Source organism: Enoplosus armatus, chromosome 22, assembly GCF_043641665.1.
Source record: "Enoplosus armatus isolate fEnoArm2 chromosome 22, fEnoArm2.hap1, whole genome shotgun sequence".
Taxonomy (NCBI): Eukaryota; Metazoa; Chordata; class Actinopteri; order Centrarchiformes; family Enoplosidae; genus Enoplosus; species Enoplosus armatus.
In genome coordinates, this window is record NC_092201.1 from 3,261,549 (window position 1) to 3,282,500 (window position 20,952).

At 39.6% G+C, this 20,952-nt stretch overlaps 1 protein-coding gene across 1 annotated transcript in view; it reads right to left on the reverse strand.

The window, feature by feature from the left end:
• Positions 1-20,952, reverse strand: part of rassf3 (Ras association domain family member 3) — a 55,084-nt gene that overhangs the window by 28,823 nt on the left and 5,309 nt on the right. The window contains exon 2 of the mRNA XM_070929081.1: positions 17,237-17,346. Coding sequence (XP_070785182.1) covers positions 17,237-17,346 — 110 coding nt within the window. The remainder of the gene's footprint in view (positions 1-17,236; positions 17,347-20,952) is intronic.

Genomic DNA, 20,952 nt, shown 5'->3' on the forward strand with positions numbered 1-20,952 from the left:
AACTGAAAGCTCCAACGTCCACTGGCTAGCACAGTAAGTGGGCCTGAGTCGAGAAAGTGAATAAATAAATTATTTCTCATAAAAACATAACTCTCAATGATATAATAATACCAGATTTATCCTTTAACAATCTACAAAAGAGTGCTGTATCTCAGCATGTTTCCGTTAATGCTGAAACAGTGCAGATTTAAGCTTGCAGTTTTTCCCCTCAGCACTTCCTGCTGACATCTGAAGTGCCCAGAGGCAAAAGGAGAGCTGCTTTCTTTCTCCTCACCGGTGGAGGCGTGCCACCTCAGACCTCAGTAAATTCAAAACAAAGCTTGAAAAACACACCACAGACAAGAATAAAGTTACCCGCATTCCTAAAATAAAAGGTCAAAGGTCAGTTACAGAGCAGCAGCCCTCAGCAGCTCAAAAATATCTGCTCTAATTAATACCCTGAAACACACAGAGATATTTTGAAGGTGCAACAGCAAGTAAAATGTAGTGTCTTACCTCCGTCAACAGGCAGCAAACTAACGCTAGCTTTCTAAGCTTTTTCCTCTGCAACATGCTTTTTCTGCCCCTGCTTGCAACAAGTAAACTAAAAATACAGACACCAAAGGCATTTAACAGCCACTGCTGGACTGACGCATTTTGTGTGTGTGTATGTGTGTTTTTAATTGCTAAGGCCAATGTACGCACCCTTCTCATTGGGTGGAACATGTGCAGATGCCTTTTCAGACATTTTAACATTTCCAGAAGCTCTTAAAGCCGGTGGTTGGTGTGTGTCTCTGTGCTGGTGGGAGGTTATGTTTCATTGCATACATCTTTTTTAAAATTTTAACGGATTAGCAACCAAGAAGCCAATAACTATACTACCAGCCATTTCTTTTTAATGAATACAATGTGACTTTTATTTCATTCTTTAACAGTCTTTACCTGCAGTGAATGTTTTAATGAGCACAGAGCTACAGCGCCCCGGCTAGAAAAAAGGTTGTTTTTTTGTTCTTGCTTTTTGAATGTGATTACTCCGTGAAAATTAGCTGGACCCCCCCAAGGTGTTTGTTAATGGTCAGTTTGCTTTGTCTCCAGTCTCTGTAAATGCTTCTAATTCACTAGATTAACCTGAAAAGAGGCCACAGGCAAGAAGAAGCTCGTATTCACAGGAGACAGCTTCTATGTCCATTTCACCATCAGTCCAGTTTTCCTCTGCAAATAATACTGCAAGATCGAAACCAACAGACAGCAGAGTTGAAACAATATGATATTATCTATATTAACAACTACAGTACTGTAAATACCAAGCCTATAAATCTCTTTATCTGAGATGTTTTCTGGGGTCATGCAAATGTTTGCTCTGGACAATGGGAGGCTCGGGACAAAATCAGCCAAACCCAAATGAGAAGTCTCAGTGTGTTGTGGTTTTACCATAAGGCATGGTTTTTGGTGCAGAGATGCAGTTAACCTTTTACAGAAAGAGAAGACTAGGATTTTATAGCAAAACATACTCAGTAATAAAATGTATTATTGTGTTCGAGCAATGTGGGTTTTGAGGGTCGCCACCAATAGTTTTGGATTGAAGCTAGTGATACCGAATATTCAATATATTTCATTTCCCCCCAAATCTTACTCTTGTCAGGGTGGAGCAGGCAGGTTATAAAACAACACAAACAACTCTTCTTAGGTTTAAGCCATGCTTCCTGCATGGCTCTGTGGATGGCAGAAATATTCCAATAACTATTGGATGGATTGCCATGAAATGTTGCACAAACGTTCATGGTTTCCAGAGGATGAAGCCTAATGACTTTAGTGATCCCTCGACTTTCATTCTACTCTCAAATACCTGTTGAACTAGTGACTTTCCCATCAGACTCAGCTGTACTTTGTTTAGTGCTAATTAGCAAATGTTAGCGTGCTAACACACTAAACTAAGATGGTGAACACGGTAAACATTACACCTGTTAAACATTAGTGTGTTAGCTTTGTCATTGTTAGAATGTTAGCATGTTGACATTAGCATTAAGCTCCAGTACAGTTTCACAGAGCTGCTAGCATGGCTGCAGACTCATATTATGATACGTAGTCTACATTTTAAAAAAGGCCTGTATCAGTGTGTTAAATCAGTCTAATCAGCCTAAAAATGAGGAACAGATTATTCAAAAGCATTTTATTTATTTCATGCTTTTTAGTCTGCTAGCTGTTGTTCTTTTAGACATACAGCAGCTAAGTTTACAGTGATACACAGGAGCCTTTTCCTTTTTCAATGTGTTTCTAATGAGGTTTAACATGAGCGTCTCCAGATCTGCACCTACAGCGCCTGTATGCTGTCGTCATACAGCATACATAAGAAATAAAAAAACATGCTGAAACCCTGTAGTACAGTATGTTCAGTAGAGCAGCAACCAGGCCAACTGCTGAGTTTATGTGGTCGTAAAATGGATCAGAGTTTTACTCATGTTTTCAGCGGGTGGTCTCTTATATCGCCCCTTCATGAGCCAACAACTGTAAGCTATTACTGAGCGCAGAGACAATTAAGAGTGTAAGTAGTGCACCTTCTGTTTTCAGCTACTTCCAGGACCTTATTATATGCAGGGTTAAAGATTTTAAACATTATATGTTCGTATAACAGCCCACCCAGCTGTGAACAAAAGGCCAGAAAACATCAGCAAAGCAGGTTCGGCTGCAGGGTGAAATCTACGGTACATCTGCACTAAATCAAGCCTAACCCACACACACATACACGCAGCAGTACCGGGGACGACCAGTGGACAAGCTGGGAGATTTTTAGACAGACAGGCTCTAATTTAAAACCAGTGGGGTTAGAAAAGGGACCAAAAATAAATATGGCACATCTGGGGCAGCCAAACCACCATCCTGTCCTTTAAAATACTGTGGGGATGCATCCAAAACACACACAGTACGCAGATAAGCAGACGTGCCACCATATTGTCCCTAAACTGTCCAGTGTGATACAGAAGGATGGCAAACAGACATATACACTCTTAAAAAACCTTTAGTTGAACACATACACTGATGCTTTTTGTGTTTTTACACTTGTCTTTTTAACCAAATTGGAATTTTATTTGTATCCTTTTAACCTTTTCTGCCTTATTTTTAGTTATTTTTAGCCAAATGGTGTCTGAAAGCTGGTGGAAAGTGTTGCTACCTTTGGACTGAAGCTGTCAAATATTAATAAACACGAGTATTTTGTGCTTATAATCAGCGATTTTTAAGTTTGTACACCATTAAGCCCGTACAAACTGTAAATGCCTTTGACACAGTGTTTAGTCTCTAACATTTGCAACATATTCATGCAAACATCAATCAAACTGCACCCAGTCGTTCATATCAAAAGGGAACAGCACTGATGACACAAGCCGTGATCAATTATTTGGTTCAATTGGCAAACTGATTCATGTAATTCTGAACATTTCAGGGTTTGTAGACAGAGTTGTCAAACCTTTTATGAGCCCTAGTAACCTGACGTTTCCACTCAGGTGGATGATTCAGTGCCTGCTGATTACACACCTGCTGTATGTGACCAGGTAGGAGCGTGTGAAATCAACCCTGACAAGGTTTCTCAAACACGTGGTATTTAACGCTCTCAGTCTCAATATTCCTTCACTAGACTGGGCCGAGAGCCACACACACACACACACACACACACACACACACACACCGAGCTGTATGTGTGTGTGTTTGGTCACTGGTGTTAATCTGCTGTCCAGTCACTTTGGCCCGGAGCCAGTCTGGTTAAACATTACTGACATTCTTGTGCAGGCACAGGTCGAAACTAACATGCAGACACTATACTGTAACTCCCCGGCTGTTAGCATGAAGGCACCAAGTGTCCAGCAGGAAGATTTGAAGATTAAAACTTTCCCATGGCACCGAAATGCATACGATATTCTACAGCTTGGTTGTAGCCCATCAAAATTAGCATTAAAACACACATCAGTGCAGCAGCAAATAGCTGTGCTGTCTAATGACAAGCACACATTTCCAGATAAATTAAAGGATTATGAAAAATGCGGCTTACCTCATAAAACCCCTCCAAAAAAAACATTGGGTAGCAACAACTAGCTAGCCAGAATTTTAGCTGGCAAAGCTTGAAGTGAGAAGCATGCTTTTGTCTACATCTGTCTAAAACGAAGGACCTTTTGTTTCAGAAATTTGACGGATCAATTTCTTTACAATTAATGAACAACTCTGCATATGTTAAAGTGACTGTGGCTAAGTTTGGCTTCAGGGGCTTGGGATAAGTTTTTGGTGTAGTGGGAGGGGGTGGGTAGATGAGTGTTGAGGGTGAGAAGTCACGCTGTGTGAGCAAAGGTGAAAGGTCAAACTTTAAGGAATGTGTCATATTTAGAAAACCAAGAAGGACAGAGGCAGAGAGAGGAGGGATGTTAACACCATGTCCCCTCAGGCTCCCATGACCTCACTCAGTGAACATGTGTCACTGAGAGAGGGACAGAAACTAGAGATTTTACTGATGGATGTGTCGTTTGTGCACGTGAACAGGTGTGTGTTTGTAAGAGGGGTGTGTGTTTCTTTTTCTGCAGGTGTGTGTGTGTGTGTTCTATAATTTAAAGGCAGTAGGCGTAGAGATAGTGGTGGGTGTGTGTGTGTGTGTGTGTGTGTTTTAAAACAACTTTAAACGTGGGAACCAACAGTGACTGTGTTTCCTTTGAGGAATGTAATTAGATTTTCTGGATGTGGTATTTTCCTAAAATCTGAATTAAAATGAAGGAAAGTGGCTTTACAACACACAGCAAACAGATATGCTATATTATTATAGGTTAAGCTACTCAGCAGTATCATCACTAATTAAAATCCAATAATGTAATATAGATATTCTGAAACGGACCATTCTGCATATTGAGTACTTTTACTTTGGTACTTTAAGTATATTTTAATGCTAAACACTGCAAAAAATACAAGTGACTGTCTGCTGCAGATGCTTAAAAGGCGCTCTGTTGCATCAGAGCCCTTTGAAGAAGTCTGGGAATACTCAGACCGACAATATACGGGAGAGAATAAAGCCAAAGCCTGAAGGTGTAAACATCACACACACACACACACATGCCTTGAAAGGCTAAGTAGAAGCACATTCACTGCTTCAAGATACAGAAAGAGGAAACAGTACAGTACTGTGTGACACCTGTGAGGATGAGTGTGTGGTCTCCTTTGTTTTGGTGTTTCAGGTGTTAAATATCCCACCTGAACTCCACATTGCCTCAGGGACTCTGAAACTGATCCACAAATTGGGTGAAAGCAGTTTATTTTTGGATTTCAGATGCCGATAGGCATTATTTTGTGTGTATTTGTGCGTGAAAGTGTGTCCCTGCGTGCCGTGTTTCCCCCCTGGAGGCACAGTATTTCATCCTGACAGACAAAACACTGAGTGTCTCGTGATCAAAGAGTGGAGGAATGCCGTCAGAGGATCACTCGCAGCCTCGGTGTATCACATAATCACAGACAGACAGCGAGAGGAGGTGATGCAGGCTTCAGTTCAAACGGCGCAGCCCCGCAGGTTACACTGCAGCTGGGGGAGCGCAAATACACGGCTATTGATGGTTAATGTGGGAGTGGCGGGGAGGGTCGGACAGCATTTAGCCTCCTCGTTTAAGTTCAGGCTACATCTGCCATGGTACATTTCAGTACATACATTTTACATTCTCCCACAAAAACAGCAAATACAGATGTTAAGAGAAAACACACGTCACACAAAGTTTAAAAGCAGTCAGTGGTGTACTCAGAAGTACTGCTTTACTTAAGTAAAAGTGCAGAAATACTAATAAAAGTCGTGCATTTAAAAATAGCAAAAGTGCCATGACATTTGATCCAGATATTCAAAGTCACCAGAGGATGAGTCCTAAAACTAATGACATTCAAAACATCCTCAGATGTGTTTAGTGCTAATTAACACACTAAACTAACATGGTAAACATTATGCGTGTCTAGAATCTGCATGTTAGCATTATCATTGTGAGCATGTTAGCATTCAGCCCAGAGTTCAACCTCACAGAGTAGCAGGCGTGTTTGTAGACCTTTGTTCTGTAACCTTTGCAGGTGCTATTTATTGATCACAATCATAAACGGTTTCATAAATAGTGAAATGAGCTATAGTAGCTAGCTATAAATAGGGACAGTGAGAAGGAAACTACACCGGTGTAGGCCTGTAAACTATATGACTCTGCTGATAAGATAGCTGAGAAAAACAATAAAGAGCTCATATCAAGAAAGGATGGATGTAAAAAAAAGGGAAGATTATGATCCACCTGAATCCACCACGAACAGGGAGGTGAAGCAGGTTAAATTCAACTCACCTCAGTAAACTCACTGTTTTAGGCTGACATGAACACTTATATCCAGCTCAAAGTGCACTTCATACTCTCAGACCGACAGGCGTTTTATGAGCGTGGGGTCATTTGGAGGAAATCGCCCTTTCAGGAAAAAATAATATTGTTTTTTTTGTTTTTTTCGCTGAATGCTGAATTGAATTACTTAAAATCTAACAGGATGAGGGGGAAGCAGCTGGCCTGGACTCACAGAGCTGAAATGAACTGTTTTTGCCACGTCAGCACAATAACAGAATCGTGGGAGATATAGAGTCACCAGCCAAACACACACACACACACACACACACACACACACACACACAGAGTTTAATTCAATTCAAACAGATTTATTGGCGTGATAAGATTTTCTTATCCTGCCAACACAAGCTCTCCCCCTCTCTCCTTCCTATACAGGCTTCATCTGCACTCAGTTTAAAATAATAATATTCAACAAATGTTTCATTTAAATAAATAAAAAATATAAAATCTAACATAACAGACATTTGAGCTCTTGGATCATTGTTTAACTTCAGTCGGAGGTCTGTGTTTTATTTTTGCTGACAGTGAAGTCGCTGCTCTGTTCAGGCTCTATGAATGTGTGTCATTTACAGTGAACTCTAATCCCGGTTGGTCGCTATCTGAGGCTGAGATTGTCGGGCCCGGATAAGGACAGGATCCAAGATAAGAGCTAACAAACATACACTGTACCGCTTGACATGCACACACAGAGAGTCCACTGTGCTGCAGCGTCCCACCCTGATACAGATCTGTGTTTTCCTTTCAACATCCCACAAACTAAGCAGAAAAATCACTTCAGATTTGCTTTTCCAGAGTTCAGTTTACCTGCTGACTCCTGCACACGTGCACAAAATCAAACTGGGTTTTGTGATGACGAGTATAAGAACAGTCACATTAATGTTTTCATGAGCGTGGCCGCAGACCTGCAGACCTGCAGACCCTTTAATTCACACTGAGCGGAGATTTTCTTTTTACCGCTGACAATCTCCAGTGGGTGAACGTGAAAAAACACACCAGTCTCATGTTGTAGGGAGGATAAAGAAATCTGTGCTTTATGTGCAGATATTTTCGAGGGCTTTTGCAAAGCAGCACAGCTGAGAGGCCAACTTTCTGACACCCCCGACTCTCCCTGTGATAACTAGTCAATCACACAATACAGGAGTTTGTCAAACATTCCTTACTGACTCAAAAAGGGCAGATAAACATTTATCAAGTATTTTGTCATTTTTGTCATTTTAATGTGGATGGAAAACTTTAAAAGGGGAAAAGAAACCAGTTTCCATAAATGGCCTAAACGTTTCTGTTTCGGCTTCTGTTCATGCTGCGCATTAACAACCATTTACCACTGTTTTAAAGTGATAAACAGTAAATAGACAAATATACATCGATAGACTGGCAGATATGAATCATTAACCAGCCAGATTTAAATGTAACACAGCAGAAATTGTCACTCAGAGACTCCTCGGAGGCGATGTGGGGCTCAGCTGGCGTATAAAACGTGTTAGCTGCTCTGTTGGCCATGTTGGGACATGTCAGGAGCCACAAAAATGGAGGAAATCAATGGGACACGTCTGCTGTTGGGTCTGTAATCCGTCGGCTGGTGTCCTGTTTCTGCAACAGGCAGCTGATGATGGGGGAGCTTTGTCTGTCAGCCCTGCATCTGACCGAGGAGTTAATCCTTCACAATCCACAAAGATTACAGTGTTATACTGGCTGCTCTACTGTCTTTGAGTCTCTTTGTCTCTCTGAGTCTGAGGGATGGATAAAATTATTTTAATAGTATGTCAAATAATAGTCTAAATCTTCTTTGAAAGCTGTGTGACACCATTATATGTCTTTGAGTGTTGCCAGATTAGCTAAAAATACAAAATGTGAAGCTCTCAGTTTAAACTTTTTTGTTTTCGGATCTAAGTCTGTGGTTCTGAGGCCATAAATCTTTGTGGTGTTCTGATGTTTATCGTTGTTATTCAGCAGCTTATAAACACGGCTCCTCTTTGCAGTCTGTCTGTGTTATGGTTTTCACTATTGTTTTTGTTGCCACATTTGTTTTGAATTCATAAAACCAATGTATGTGCAGCTCAAGAAGAAACTGCTCGCTGTCTGAAAACTTTTTACACACTGTTTGACAACACGACATATTTAATATGTTTTGGTCTCAGCTGATTCCAAAACTTCATTAAAGTCATATGATGCTTATATTTGAGTGAATCATTTATACCCAAGACATCATGCTTTTGTGGCTAAAAATATATCATATATTCAAAAAAGAAAGTAAAATGTTGTATTTGTTCGAAACTGAAGATAAAATTATGTTTAATAATTCCAATAATATTCCATTAAAATAAAGTGTGAGGTATTTGTTGGATGACATCTAGCTCTTATTCCTGTAAGTCTGGATGTCTGCTAAATGAACTTAATGTAACATATCAAGGACAATTATTATTCATGCACTTGTGATTATGTCTGATTCACTTACTCTGCATGCGTCTCCTTGTCTGCCTCTTTCTTTCTGCAAAACTGACATTTGCCTTTTATGTAAACATGTTTTTTTATCTCGACAAGTTTGATAGTTTCTCACAGACTCTTCCTCCGTTTCCTTCTCTGCGTTAACACAATAGGCGGCTGATTAGAGGACTGGAGGAAAGGGAAGATTAAGAGAGATGCACGAAGAGGAAGAGAGGTACGATAAGCAGATGGTGATGATGTTTGTTTACAGGAAGGACAGTTTGAAACCAGATGTTTGATAGTGAGGAGAGGAGATGGTCGAGGGACATCCAGAAATTCAGATTCAGGATTACTTAGCAACACGGAAGAAGTTGGGCGTTTAGACCAAAGATGGCATGCGCTATCCTTTATCTGAACTGATTCATATGTTTAGCTGCCCCAAAATGCTCTAAATGCTGCTTCAGAGGATTTAATAACAAGCCAAGAACATCATTTTGAGGGAAACTGAGTATTTTTCCTCTACTTAGACTTCCTTAGGCTTTAAGGAGAGGATTGATATCACTCTCATGTCTGTCCGTTAAATATGAAGCTATACAACCAGGAGACGGTTAGCTTAAGTTAGCATAAAGACTGGAAACTGGGGGAAACAACTAGCTTAGCTCTGAGCTGAGAGTCCGGCACGTAACTCTCCATAAAACCACACATTGTTGTTTTTACGTGTTTTTTGTACAGATTAAACCAACAAGATATATTGTGCCTAGCTGTTTCCCCCCGTTTCCAGTCTTTACGCTGAGCTATGCTAACCGACTCCTGGCTGTAGCTTCATATTCACTATTTATATTATATTATCTGAAACCTCAATCAAAACCTATAACTGTAAAATCTTTATCTTCTGGAGAAACAGCAAAGTTTCTGTGCTGAACCAAGCTGAACTCTTGAGTTTTATTTAGAGCAGTAACACTGTGGTGTGTGTGTGTGTGTGTGTGTGTGTGTGTGTGTGTGTGGTTTTAGCTGTGTTGTGAGGTTGTGTGGAGGTGAACCATCTAGAATAACATTGTGTGTGTGCCCCCAAATGATTTAGTGGCTGCAGTTATGGGGTTTAGCCTGGCTCAGTGTGTGTGTGTGTGTGTGTGTGTGTGTGCGTGTGTGTGTGTGTGTGTGTGTGTGTGTGTGTGTGTGTGTGTGCGTGTGTGTAGTTCTGCTGAATCTCCTCGCGGCATTTCATATATTTTCTGCTGAGAAACATTTATGACCGTGGAACATCTGTTTATTTATGTCTTTACACAAACAAACACACATGAACAAATACAGACGCGCTTTGAGACGGCAAAAATGATTAAACAGAGAAAGGAGTGCCCCGTTTTTCACTTCAGTGTCAGTAAATCACGACTGTCCGAAGGAAACCTCCCCAGAATCAACTTTCTAAGAACTGAGAAACTGTTGTGAGCAGCCATTTCTGAGCTATTCCAACAAGTTTTAATAGGTTTTTCTCAGGCCACACAGGAGACTCTAAACAGTGGAGACATTGTGTTTATATGCAGCTATTTTGGATTTCCGTATTGCATTTTAAGATACAACTAATGCCACTAGAATTCCAGTTTTTCTTCAAAGTGAAAGTTTATTTGCTGGCTTACTAAGAGTTAGAGGAAGAAGAAGAACAATATCATAAATCAGTTCATCTCTGTGCCTTCAATATGCTGTAAATATAAATATGGATATGTGATGAGAAGAGCGAGAGATGCGGTCAAAAGCTCGGGAGAAAGTTAGGATCTATATTTGGATAATGAATTAAGATTTTTGGTCAAACTTTTGTGACATGTTTTGTAGTTTAACTAGTCGACAATTTGGATTCGTTTAGTTTTATGGTGATAGTTTTTCTTTCATTGTGAATTGATGACATGTAGTAACAACTAGAGCACATGTAACTTGACAAACAACACGCCTTAATTAAGCTTTGGTTCGGCTTTGTGGGATGTTTTAAATCCAGATTTGTATAACCTCCTTTCTGGAATAAACCCCACTTTTAGACGTTCATATAAACGTCATAATCCGGTGACAGACACCCACATAAGCCTTTATCCCAGTTTTTAAAACTTCTTAAAATAAACCCAAAAATCTGCCTTCAAACAGCCCAAACAGTCCGACCCTCCTCCTAATGACAGGTGACATGACACAGCAGAGACATGAACACAAAAGGGGTCAAAAGTACAAAGACTTGGTACAAAGTGAAACCATTAACTTCAGATAACAGCCAAGTCAAATCCTGATGTGACACAAGAGAGAGAATGAAAAACAGTAAGGAAAAAGAAGAGAAACGTTTTCCCACACTGGAATATGTTTTCTCAAGTTTTACAACAGTTTTCCTTCCTGTTAGTTTTGCTGGTGTGTTTGTGAGAGCGTATTTACCGTAGTGTTACCCCTCCCAGGCCCTAACCTCGCCAATAGCTGTTAATGAGTAACCATAAAACCTCAGAGGGAAAACACATTAACATTCCTTCTTCTTTTAACTTAAATTTACTTTTCTAACTTTTAAAACGGCATCTTGTGCTCACTCCCTGCTCTCCTTCCTACTGAGTGTAAGTAAAACCTGAAGCAATACTTGCACATTGACATCTGTGTTATTTGCATTGATTCTGACCTTTGTAACTGTCTTTCCTAAAGCATCAGAGATAAAAAACACTGATGTACGAGAAGGAGGTAAAGAGTACATGGTCCAGAATAACAATGTCACTCAGTCGGTCCAGATATCTTTAATATGTCCCATAACTATCGGATGGATGACATTTATTTATATAAATATCTTTATATTCATTAATTCATTCAAAGGATAAATTTAAACCTCTGAAAGTGAAAGTGAAGCAGGAGTTTTGCTGCTACAACGTCACTTGATCTGGTCTGACCACTAGCTTAAGGTGGCTAATGTTAGCAAACTTTAGAGAGACTTTAAGACTCTTTTCTGATCATGCTACTGTTACAATATAGTTTAGCATTTACCATTATACCGTAATTGTCAGCTTAAGTTACATAATCTCACTTTAACATTAAAAATTAGCTAGATGCTAATTGTTAGGGTGTTAAATCGTGTATGCATACATGCTAAGTTTAGCACATTAGAATGCTAAATAAGTCCTCTATACTTGATTAAAAGCCAGTTTGGACTTGAAATGTTGTACTCCTTTGATATAATGAATACAAATATAAAATAATAACAGCATTTATTGTATTGAAAGATATACAGTAAAATGCTAATGTGAAATGACAAGTGTTAGCTTGAAGCTGCCAGCAACTTATTTTTTTTATGCTGATCATTTATATTTTAAGCACTTACAGGCCAGCAAATAAGAACAACTTAACTAATTGGCTGGATTTTTTAATTCTTCTCAAGTGTTAAAACGTCTAAAACTAATTAAGACAATCATGGGACTCTATAAATCTCCTGTAACACAAAGGATATGTAGGAATAAATTAATGTGAAATGTTTCCCATAGAAAACAAGCAAAATATTGGACAATCGCTTCAAAATTACTTAATCACACAAGATGATTGAAGGAATAAGAAAGAAAATACCTCAAAATGTTGCCTTTCACTAGAAATATTGTCTACTTTTACCTCTTAAGGCCTCTATCGTCATGTGAGGAAGGGTCACAAGTTGGGGTCAAGGGGTCAAAAGTCAAAAAGGTTGGTTACTATTACTGCAAATTATATGTATATTATCACAGGTAGATACTAACACTATACTAACAGATGTGATTTTTTAACAAAAGTACAATATTTCCCCTTATATCTAAACTTTTAAATGTGAAATCTTTTGTGTAGTGACTTGACTTAAACACAAATTCCTGCTGTTTTCTGTTGATTTCCTGAAAAGCCGACGAGGTCTTTACTCTGACATCAGTTATCAGCGTCTCAGTGTTAATGAGTCTCCATTAGAGCCAAAGAGAAAACACATGAACATTCCTCTCTATCCGGACTCCCTGTCTCTCCTCCTCTCCTCTGTGTTTGTCTTTCCCAGCAGACAGGAAGTGGACCCCATCTGTCAATCATGTACCGCCTCCTCCCTTCAGACAAACCAATCACATGGCAGGAGGGGAGGATGGAACAAGTGGTGGTTACATATATTAGAATATAATGTCCATAGGAAAGGGTAATTAATAACTCATTACTCACTTCAAAAGTAATGTTTTTACTGTTATTTCAGCAACTGCATCCTCCTCTCTTTCAGTCAAAATTAAGAAAATGTTGGTTTTGCAGCATAACTTTACAGAACAAAATAAAGGGAACTCTTATCCAAACTATCACATCAATGTTAGAGGGATCCAGTGTTGGTGAGATTTAACTTCAAAGTCTTTAATATTTATGTTAACAAACGTAATAATTTATCTATAAATGTTCTGTCAGACAAATAAAGAAAAAGAGCATTTCTGTTACACATAATTATGCTTATTTTCTTCTTACTTTTTCACCTCTTTGGGCCTCAAATTAAACAATGTTTATGATACTTATATACACCAGATTTACTGCACAGCAATCATCAACACATACAGTAGGTTATCAGGCACTTTTAAGAGTTCATGAGTTCTTGCCTTCATGTTTCTTGTGCTGCAGATTCAGGCCAGCTGATTGAATTAACTGGTGATCATATTAGTCAGTCTGTACTGGAGTTAAATAAAGAGTCTGAGGTTTGTTTTTTGTGCGGACACTAACAGCGTTTGGAGCCCCAGATTGACGTCAAACTACGAATCTTATCTCCGTTCTGTCTCTGGTGTCCGGTGTTGGGTTGAAAATTGCATTAAGCCTAATTTTGGGTCAGTAAGAGATTCATAATGTCACAGATTTTCACACAAGCAGAGTGTCATAAACGAGAGGCTGACAGTAAGTAGTCGTTTGTATTTTGGTACCTACTGACCTACTTCCTCTGGTCGCCAACACAAACACAGTCACACTCACAGGAGGACTTCCCTGCGCTTGTGTTACATGCTAGCAGAGTAAATGCCTCCATGTTTTGGCTGGCTGCCCTGCGAGATCACTGTCACTATGATAACTGACACAGGTGTGTGTGTGAGTGTGTGTGAGTGTGTAAATCAGTTAGCACCAATGTACCAAAGAGAGATCTGCTGATTGATTAAGTTATTTAAGGCATTACACACTCGACTCCATCCAATACGTCTATAGACAGTAAATCTATAACAAAACTAACAACTCAACTCAACAGCTCACACAGAGTTAAAGCTAAAGATCTACATATTCATTGTTTCTGCCCAAATTATGCTCTTGGCAGGATGGAAAAAATCCTAAATACTAATATTAATACTAATACTAATGGCTAAAATGCTGCCAATTGGAAAACTAAGGCTAACCATGCCAGCAGCTCTGTGAGGCTGTACCTACAGTACGTGCTAACAATGCATAATGCTAACACGCTGATGTTTAGCAGGTATAATGTTCACCAAGTTAGCGTGATAGCATGCTAACGGTTGCTAATTAGCGCTAAACACAATGAACAGTTGAGGCTGATGGGAATGTCATTACATTTGCAGGTATTTGGTCGTAAACTAAAGTATAGGAAACATTCAAATTTTGACCTGATGATGGCGCTAGATACAAAGTTATTAGACTTACTAGAGTACAAAACAAGTTCATGTCTGACCTTAACACACAAACACACTTCTTCCACCACTTACGCTGAAACACACGAGAGCTTATGACTGTCTCATGGCTGCACATCATGTTATTATCTGATATTCAGTCTCAAGACGGCTTCTCCACCACAAACCGCAGACAGGCAGAATCACAGTGAGAACTGCATGTTAACAGAGTCACACTTTCAGAAGCTTCAGCATTTTTTTAATGATCAGACACACTGAGGCAGAAATAGTGTAAAAAAAAAAGAGTCTGTTTTAAAGTTGCAGAAAGAAGCTGAGAGGAAACAATCATCTTCAGCAAATAGAAGAGAAAAGGAATATTTCACCAAAACCAAAAATGCTATGAACTAATTCTCATGACGAACATACATTTTGTCTGTCGTTTAGCTCTTTATTTTGATGTAGAAGTGCAGTGTTATTGTCCATCTGTAGCATCTGTTTCAATGCCAATATAAAAAATAAGTACTCAACCTTAAAAAGTGCCGAAACATGTCTCTATCCACTGTGAGTAAAAATGGTTTTAAAAGATAAAGATGTTGAGATTCTTCTTGAACTTTAACAACCTTTTTTTCTCCAGGCTTCTGTTCTGTTTTTCTAATATTTGTTACTCTGAGAAAATACTTTCTGTGCACTTCTAAGAATATGCATACACACATCTATACAGTACATATAAACAGACATACTGACATGTCTGTGGGAAGGGTTGACAGCGCTTTGCCCACATGTCCTGCAGCTGACATGCATATACACTGATACACATCTGTAACCACACACACACACTCTGACCCAGCACCAAAAATGTACTACCCACAAGCACTATGCTCAGCACTATCAGAGTGTGTGCGTGTTTGAAATGTGCTGAGTTAATCCTCCGTATGCTGGGCGAAAAAACCCACATCAGTGTTGACAAACGGTGGAGCCAAACCAGACTGCATTCAGCAACGACTGGAAATATTAGAATGGGTGTTACTGGCAGACGGGATGTAAATATTGGGGGGTAAAGTGGGCTTGTTCAGGATCACAGTCATAGTGTTTCAGTTTGGGTTGACTAAATGTTAGATGGAAATACAGCCAGAAAAATGTCCTCACAAAATGAGACAACAACAAAAATGGCAGAAACGCCTATGAGATCTTGAATAAGACATTTTTAGCTCCATGGTGCTGGTGAAGTTTTCCAAGAATAGGAAAAATTATCAGTATGTTGTTGGTTTTCGTCAAAAATACTGTACTAATGGATGTTCCAGCCTCTAAGAGCAACTAGCATGTAGGCCTAAGTTGCAAATAAATTAGATATTAGCATAATATAGGTGGCTTAAATCGAAAAATATCAATAACAGCCATAGAAAGATACCTGGTAACTAGTTGCATTTGAAAGAAATGTTAAAGCCATTGCTCTAACTTTGGCCCCAAAACCACAAATCAGAGACAATATTGTGTAAATAAGTCATGTGTGGAGCTATTGTTTCACTTTGACTGAGCTAGGCTAGCAGTTTCCCTCTGATTCCAGTCTTTGTGCTAAGCTAGGCTAAACACGTCCTGGACCAAATACAATTCTGTAAAGGAAATTGACAGAATTGTAAGGACTGTTCCTTTAAGATTCTCGTGATAAGCTAAGACTTGTAATCCTGTGTCCCTGCATTAACTGTTTATTAGATGCTAAATAATTTTTGGGTACCTTTACATTACAGTCATATGTTTTGAAGCACTGCAGAGACACAGTTGTGTAATATTATCATGTAGTCTGGCGTGGTCTGCTCAAACACTCTAACATGAACCAGGCCTGCTACACACCCAGCTGTCCTCTTACTCAAACCATTCTTGGTGAGTGATGCATTGTGGGTATGTGTTGTGGTCCAATGTTTTATCGAAGCACAATGGAATTTGAAAACACTGTGAAACACATGTTACAGCTCTGCCAATTATTTGAGATATATATCTTGATCCATCATTCGGTCTAAAGCCCAAGGTGACGCTTGTTTTGTCTGATAAACCCTAAAAATATTGATTTGCCACATTAAACGAATAAAAGCGCTTTATATTATGTTCTTTTGTGTTATACTTAAATGCCAATTATTTTTCTACTTTTTTAACAGTGTGTTTCTTACTGTTTTACAATATTTAAAGCAGAGAAAGTGACATTATTCTGAAGATGACACAGGAAATACTTGACAGTTATTTTAATAATTTTGGCTGTATAAACTGGCCAAGGAGCCGCCACACTGCAAGACTTCGCCAAATGTTTGACTACAGCGCCCCCTGGTGGTGATGCACTGTAATACACTGATGCCTCTCCGGGTTTTCCAGAAATATAATGTGGTGAGAATAAACTTTAAAGCTCAACCTGAAATGATGTTTTAATTATAAATACGTCTGTCAGCAATGTCTGTAGTTTTGACTGTTAAAGGCAAATTAAGACTTGATTTTACAATATTATTTCCTACTATAGATATATATATATTTACACAGTACTAACAATTTATTTATTTTATTTTGTCAACTACTGATAGCAAGGTCAAGAATTAAATGTTAATCCCAACTTTGAGCTAACATGCTTGAAAACATACAACACTGGTGCTTCATAGAATACAGGGAAGAAAGAAACAGGAAATAAAAGGATGTGTACACACACACACACACACAGTCTCACCTTAACTATAAACATAACATTAAACCAAGTTTTCATACTAAAATTTAATGATTTACGTTATGGGGACTTTGTGTTTTGACCCCAAAAGGAAGACGAGTCCCCACAATGTGACTGTGTGAGCAAATGTATGTCCCCACAACATGAGTGTAGTGTGTACTCACATGAGGCGGCGTGTTGTTGTTGAGCTGGTCCTGACTGACGGGGGAAGCAGCAGGATGACAGTCCAGAGACACTCTGTCCCGACAGGCAGCGTGACACGTGTACTTACAACCTGCGGGGGAATCAAACGATTAATTGATTGATTCGCTGACTGTGAACGTAAAATAAGAAAAGGTTTATCTTTGATTGTAAATTCACACGTGAGGTAGACATGAAAACATGACTGTGTGTGTGTGTGTGTGTAACGTATATGCAAATAATCCTTTGATATGGGCAGTGAACCAGACCGAGTTCCCTTTTGCAAATGAAAACCAACAACATGCAAATTCTGACAAAACAAGAAGGAAGAAAATGTTTCAAAATAAAGGTCATGCAGGATTTGACCTGAACATGTTTTTAACATTAAAAGGCTTTTCTGTTTAGCTTTTCTCCTGTACATTTACTCATAGTATGTACAGAACTCATTTTGAGATACTTATACTTTACTTGAATATTTCCATTCTGTTACTTTCTACTTCTACTCCATCACATGTACTTTTTACTCCACTACGTTTTTTTTGACAGCTTTAGTTACTTTGCAGATTCAGATTATTAAAACAAAACATAAACCAACTAATAACTTATAAATACATGTAACAGAGTATTTTTACACTCTAGTATTACTATTTTTACTTAAGTAAAAGATCTGAACACTTCTTCCACCATTGTTCAGAGGAAACAAACAATTTGAAGACTTGTGATTCATGTTTTCTGACATTTTATAGAAGAAAAGTGTAACTGAAAAAATGAATTATTCAATATGAAAAATGAATCCTTAGTTGCAGCTCTAATCGTATCATAACATACTGATATTATCACAACAGACCTACAAACACACACACACACACACACACACACACACAGAACCATCGAGACTGGCCGGCGTCCACCAGCACCATTAAGTAATGAAATAACTCACACAACATTACACACTCCGACACATCACATACTGTGTGTGTGTTTGTGTGTGTGTGTGTGTGTGTGTGTTTGCTGCCATGATCCTACCTGATGACCTCTTTTTCACGTGCTGTCCGACTTTATCCGACAGTTTGCACATGGCTGCTCCCATCTCCCATCTTCACACACACACACACACACACACACAACTCAATATCCTCACTAAGATCTATTGCATTACATCACCTCGTCCTCCACACACACACACACACACACACACACACACACACACAGAGAGGAGTAAATCACACATACCAACACACTCTCTCCTCTCTCCCTGCAGTCTTTTTCAGTGTCTCTCGGCCGTGTTCTGTCCTACATTCAGCCTCTGTCAGATGCTGATTTGCGTAGCGACCTCTCTCTCTGTGTCTCTGTGTCGGTGTGTTGTTGTGCTGAGTCTGTGATTTAACAGTCAAATGGAGGCCACAGCGTGATGGACACACAGACAGGAGAGGAGGGGTGGAGGTGGAGGTGGAGGTGGTGGTGGACGTAGGACTGCTGACTCAGTCGTCCACAATCACTCTCTCTTTCTGCTCTCGTCTGTGTTTCTCTTACGTAGCTTGTTATGACTAGAGTGTGTGTGTGTGTGTGTGTGTGTGTGTGTGAGTTTCTGTCTCTCCATTCACACGTTCACCCGATCATCCATCTCGATACCTTTTGACAATGAACTTGATCCACAGAGGAAGAGAGAGAGAGAGGGAGCGAGAGAGAGAGGCCTCTGCATCCCTCCATCAATACAAACATCCATTCATTCGAGGATGTGAAAACGTTACAGTCGCACATCCAAACTGCAAAATATCTCAGCAACTGTCTCATGGATTGTCGTGAAATTTTCTACAAACGTTCATGTTCCCGGGAGGATGAATCCCACCGACTGTGGTGATCCTCTTTTTCACTTTTTCCACCATGAGGTTGACGTGTTCACACATTCATGTTCCCCTCGGGATGAACTGTAATCGTTTTGGTGATTCTTCTCCAGTCAGCGCCATCATCAGGTCTAAATCTGGATTTATCTAATACCTGCAAAACTAACTACATTCCCATCAGCCTCAGCTGTACTGTGCTTATTGCTAATGAGTAAATGTTACATAAAACTCAACAACAGCCGGTTTGCATACTGAGTATTTCTACTTTTGATACTTTACATTCATTTTGCTGATGATTTTGTACTTTTACTTAAGTAATACTTTGAAGGCAGGACTGAATGCAGTATTTTTACATAGTGGAATTGCTGCTTTAAAAGGATCCGAACACTTTTTCTCCTCTCTTGGATTTGCAATCCAGCAATAAAATGAAAAAAAGATGAAAATATATATTTAATCATTCTATTTCGCCCTTCGTCCACTTTCCTCTTTTCTTCCTCTTCCTCTCCTCCTGTTTCTCTCTCTCTGCTGTCTCAGAGATAAAAGCTTTTCCCAGACGTCAACAATCGATTGGACTCAATCAGTCGGGCAGACGAAAGTCAGACACACAAACTCTCTAACCTTTTATGCTTTTACACTAGAAGCAAGAATTATGGTACAGCATCATGATAAATAACTAAACCATTGTGATTTACAGGCGAACGTTTGTATAAATTGAAAATATTGATAAATTAGTTGTCATATAAGAGAAATTTGCATCAAAATATAATCATTTTCTTTATGTAATACACTCCTAATCTCCTTAAATTACCAGATTTTCATGGAAAACATCTGTCTTAAGTTATGAGAATCACTTTCAGATAATATCCAGTTTTCTGTTTTTAGATCATTTATCTCAAAACTGACAGATGCAGCCAAAACAATAATTTCAAACCACAAACAGCAGCCCGTAAATCACCACTCGGAGAAGGCTCTTATTGTGAAACTCGGCCCAGAGGTCAAAGGTCAGAAACAACAAACACACTCCACAGTTTTTTCTTCTCCTGTGTGCGAAACCTTTTTTAGCACCGACTCTCTAATCAAGTCTGTGTGTGCAGAGAGACGCACAATGAACGTTCAGCTCCTCTGACACTCACCTGCTGAAACACACATCTACAGAGAGAGGGGTCAAAGGTCACAGTGGGCTGGAGCACAGGACCCCCTAAACGTAGCAGGGAACATATCTGATGAAGTTGCATTGCCCTGTGGCAGAGGTTGAGTCAGGCTCAGCTGTTTTTCCAGACAATGCTGCAGGTTTTTGTTTGGTTTTTTTGGTGCCCTCTGCGCTGGCACCTCCACTGTGCTGATGCAGAGGCTAATGTCAGTCTGAACCTGTGTCGTTTGGTCCGGTTGAATCGGACTCGGGAGCAGACCGAAACCGAGATCCTTTAGAGGAAGTGATCTCGGTCTGAATTCTGGAGCGGTTCGTTTGTGGTGGGAACGTGAGCCCACCTCGATCCGACCCAGCGACAAGGCGTATTCTGCAAGTTTGAGCTGAACGTGCCGAAGCCTGGTGTGTGTCTGCATGCTGGGATGTGAATGAGCAACACGAACAGTTTCTAGCAGAAAGCTGGAGAATAAATCAAGGTCCGACCTGAACTAACAAAGTACGCTGCCTTCTTGATATTTGGGCTGATAGGACCTTCTTCTATCTTCCTGCCTCACTTTGTTTTCAGTGTGAAAAGAAACCAAACTAAGAGGAAAAAGCAACACATTTACCAACTCATCCACTGATTCAGACCAGTGCAAATGAACTACAGGTTGGAAAACTCTGGTCGAAGCTGTGATGATCAGTGAAATCATGAAAAATGTTGGCGTTG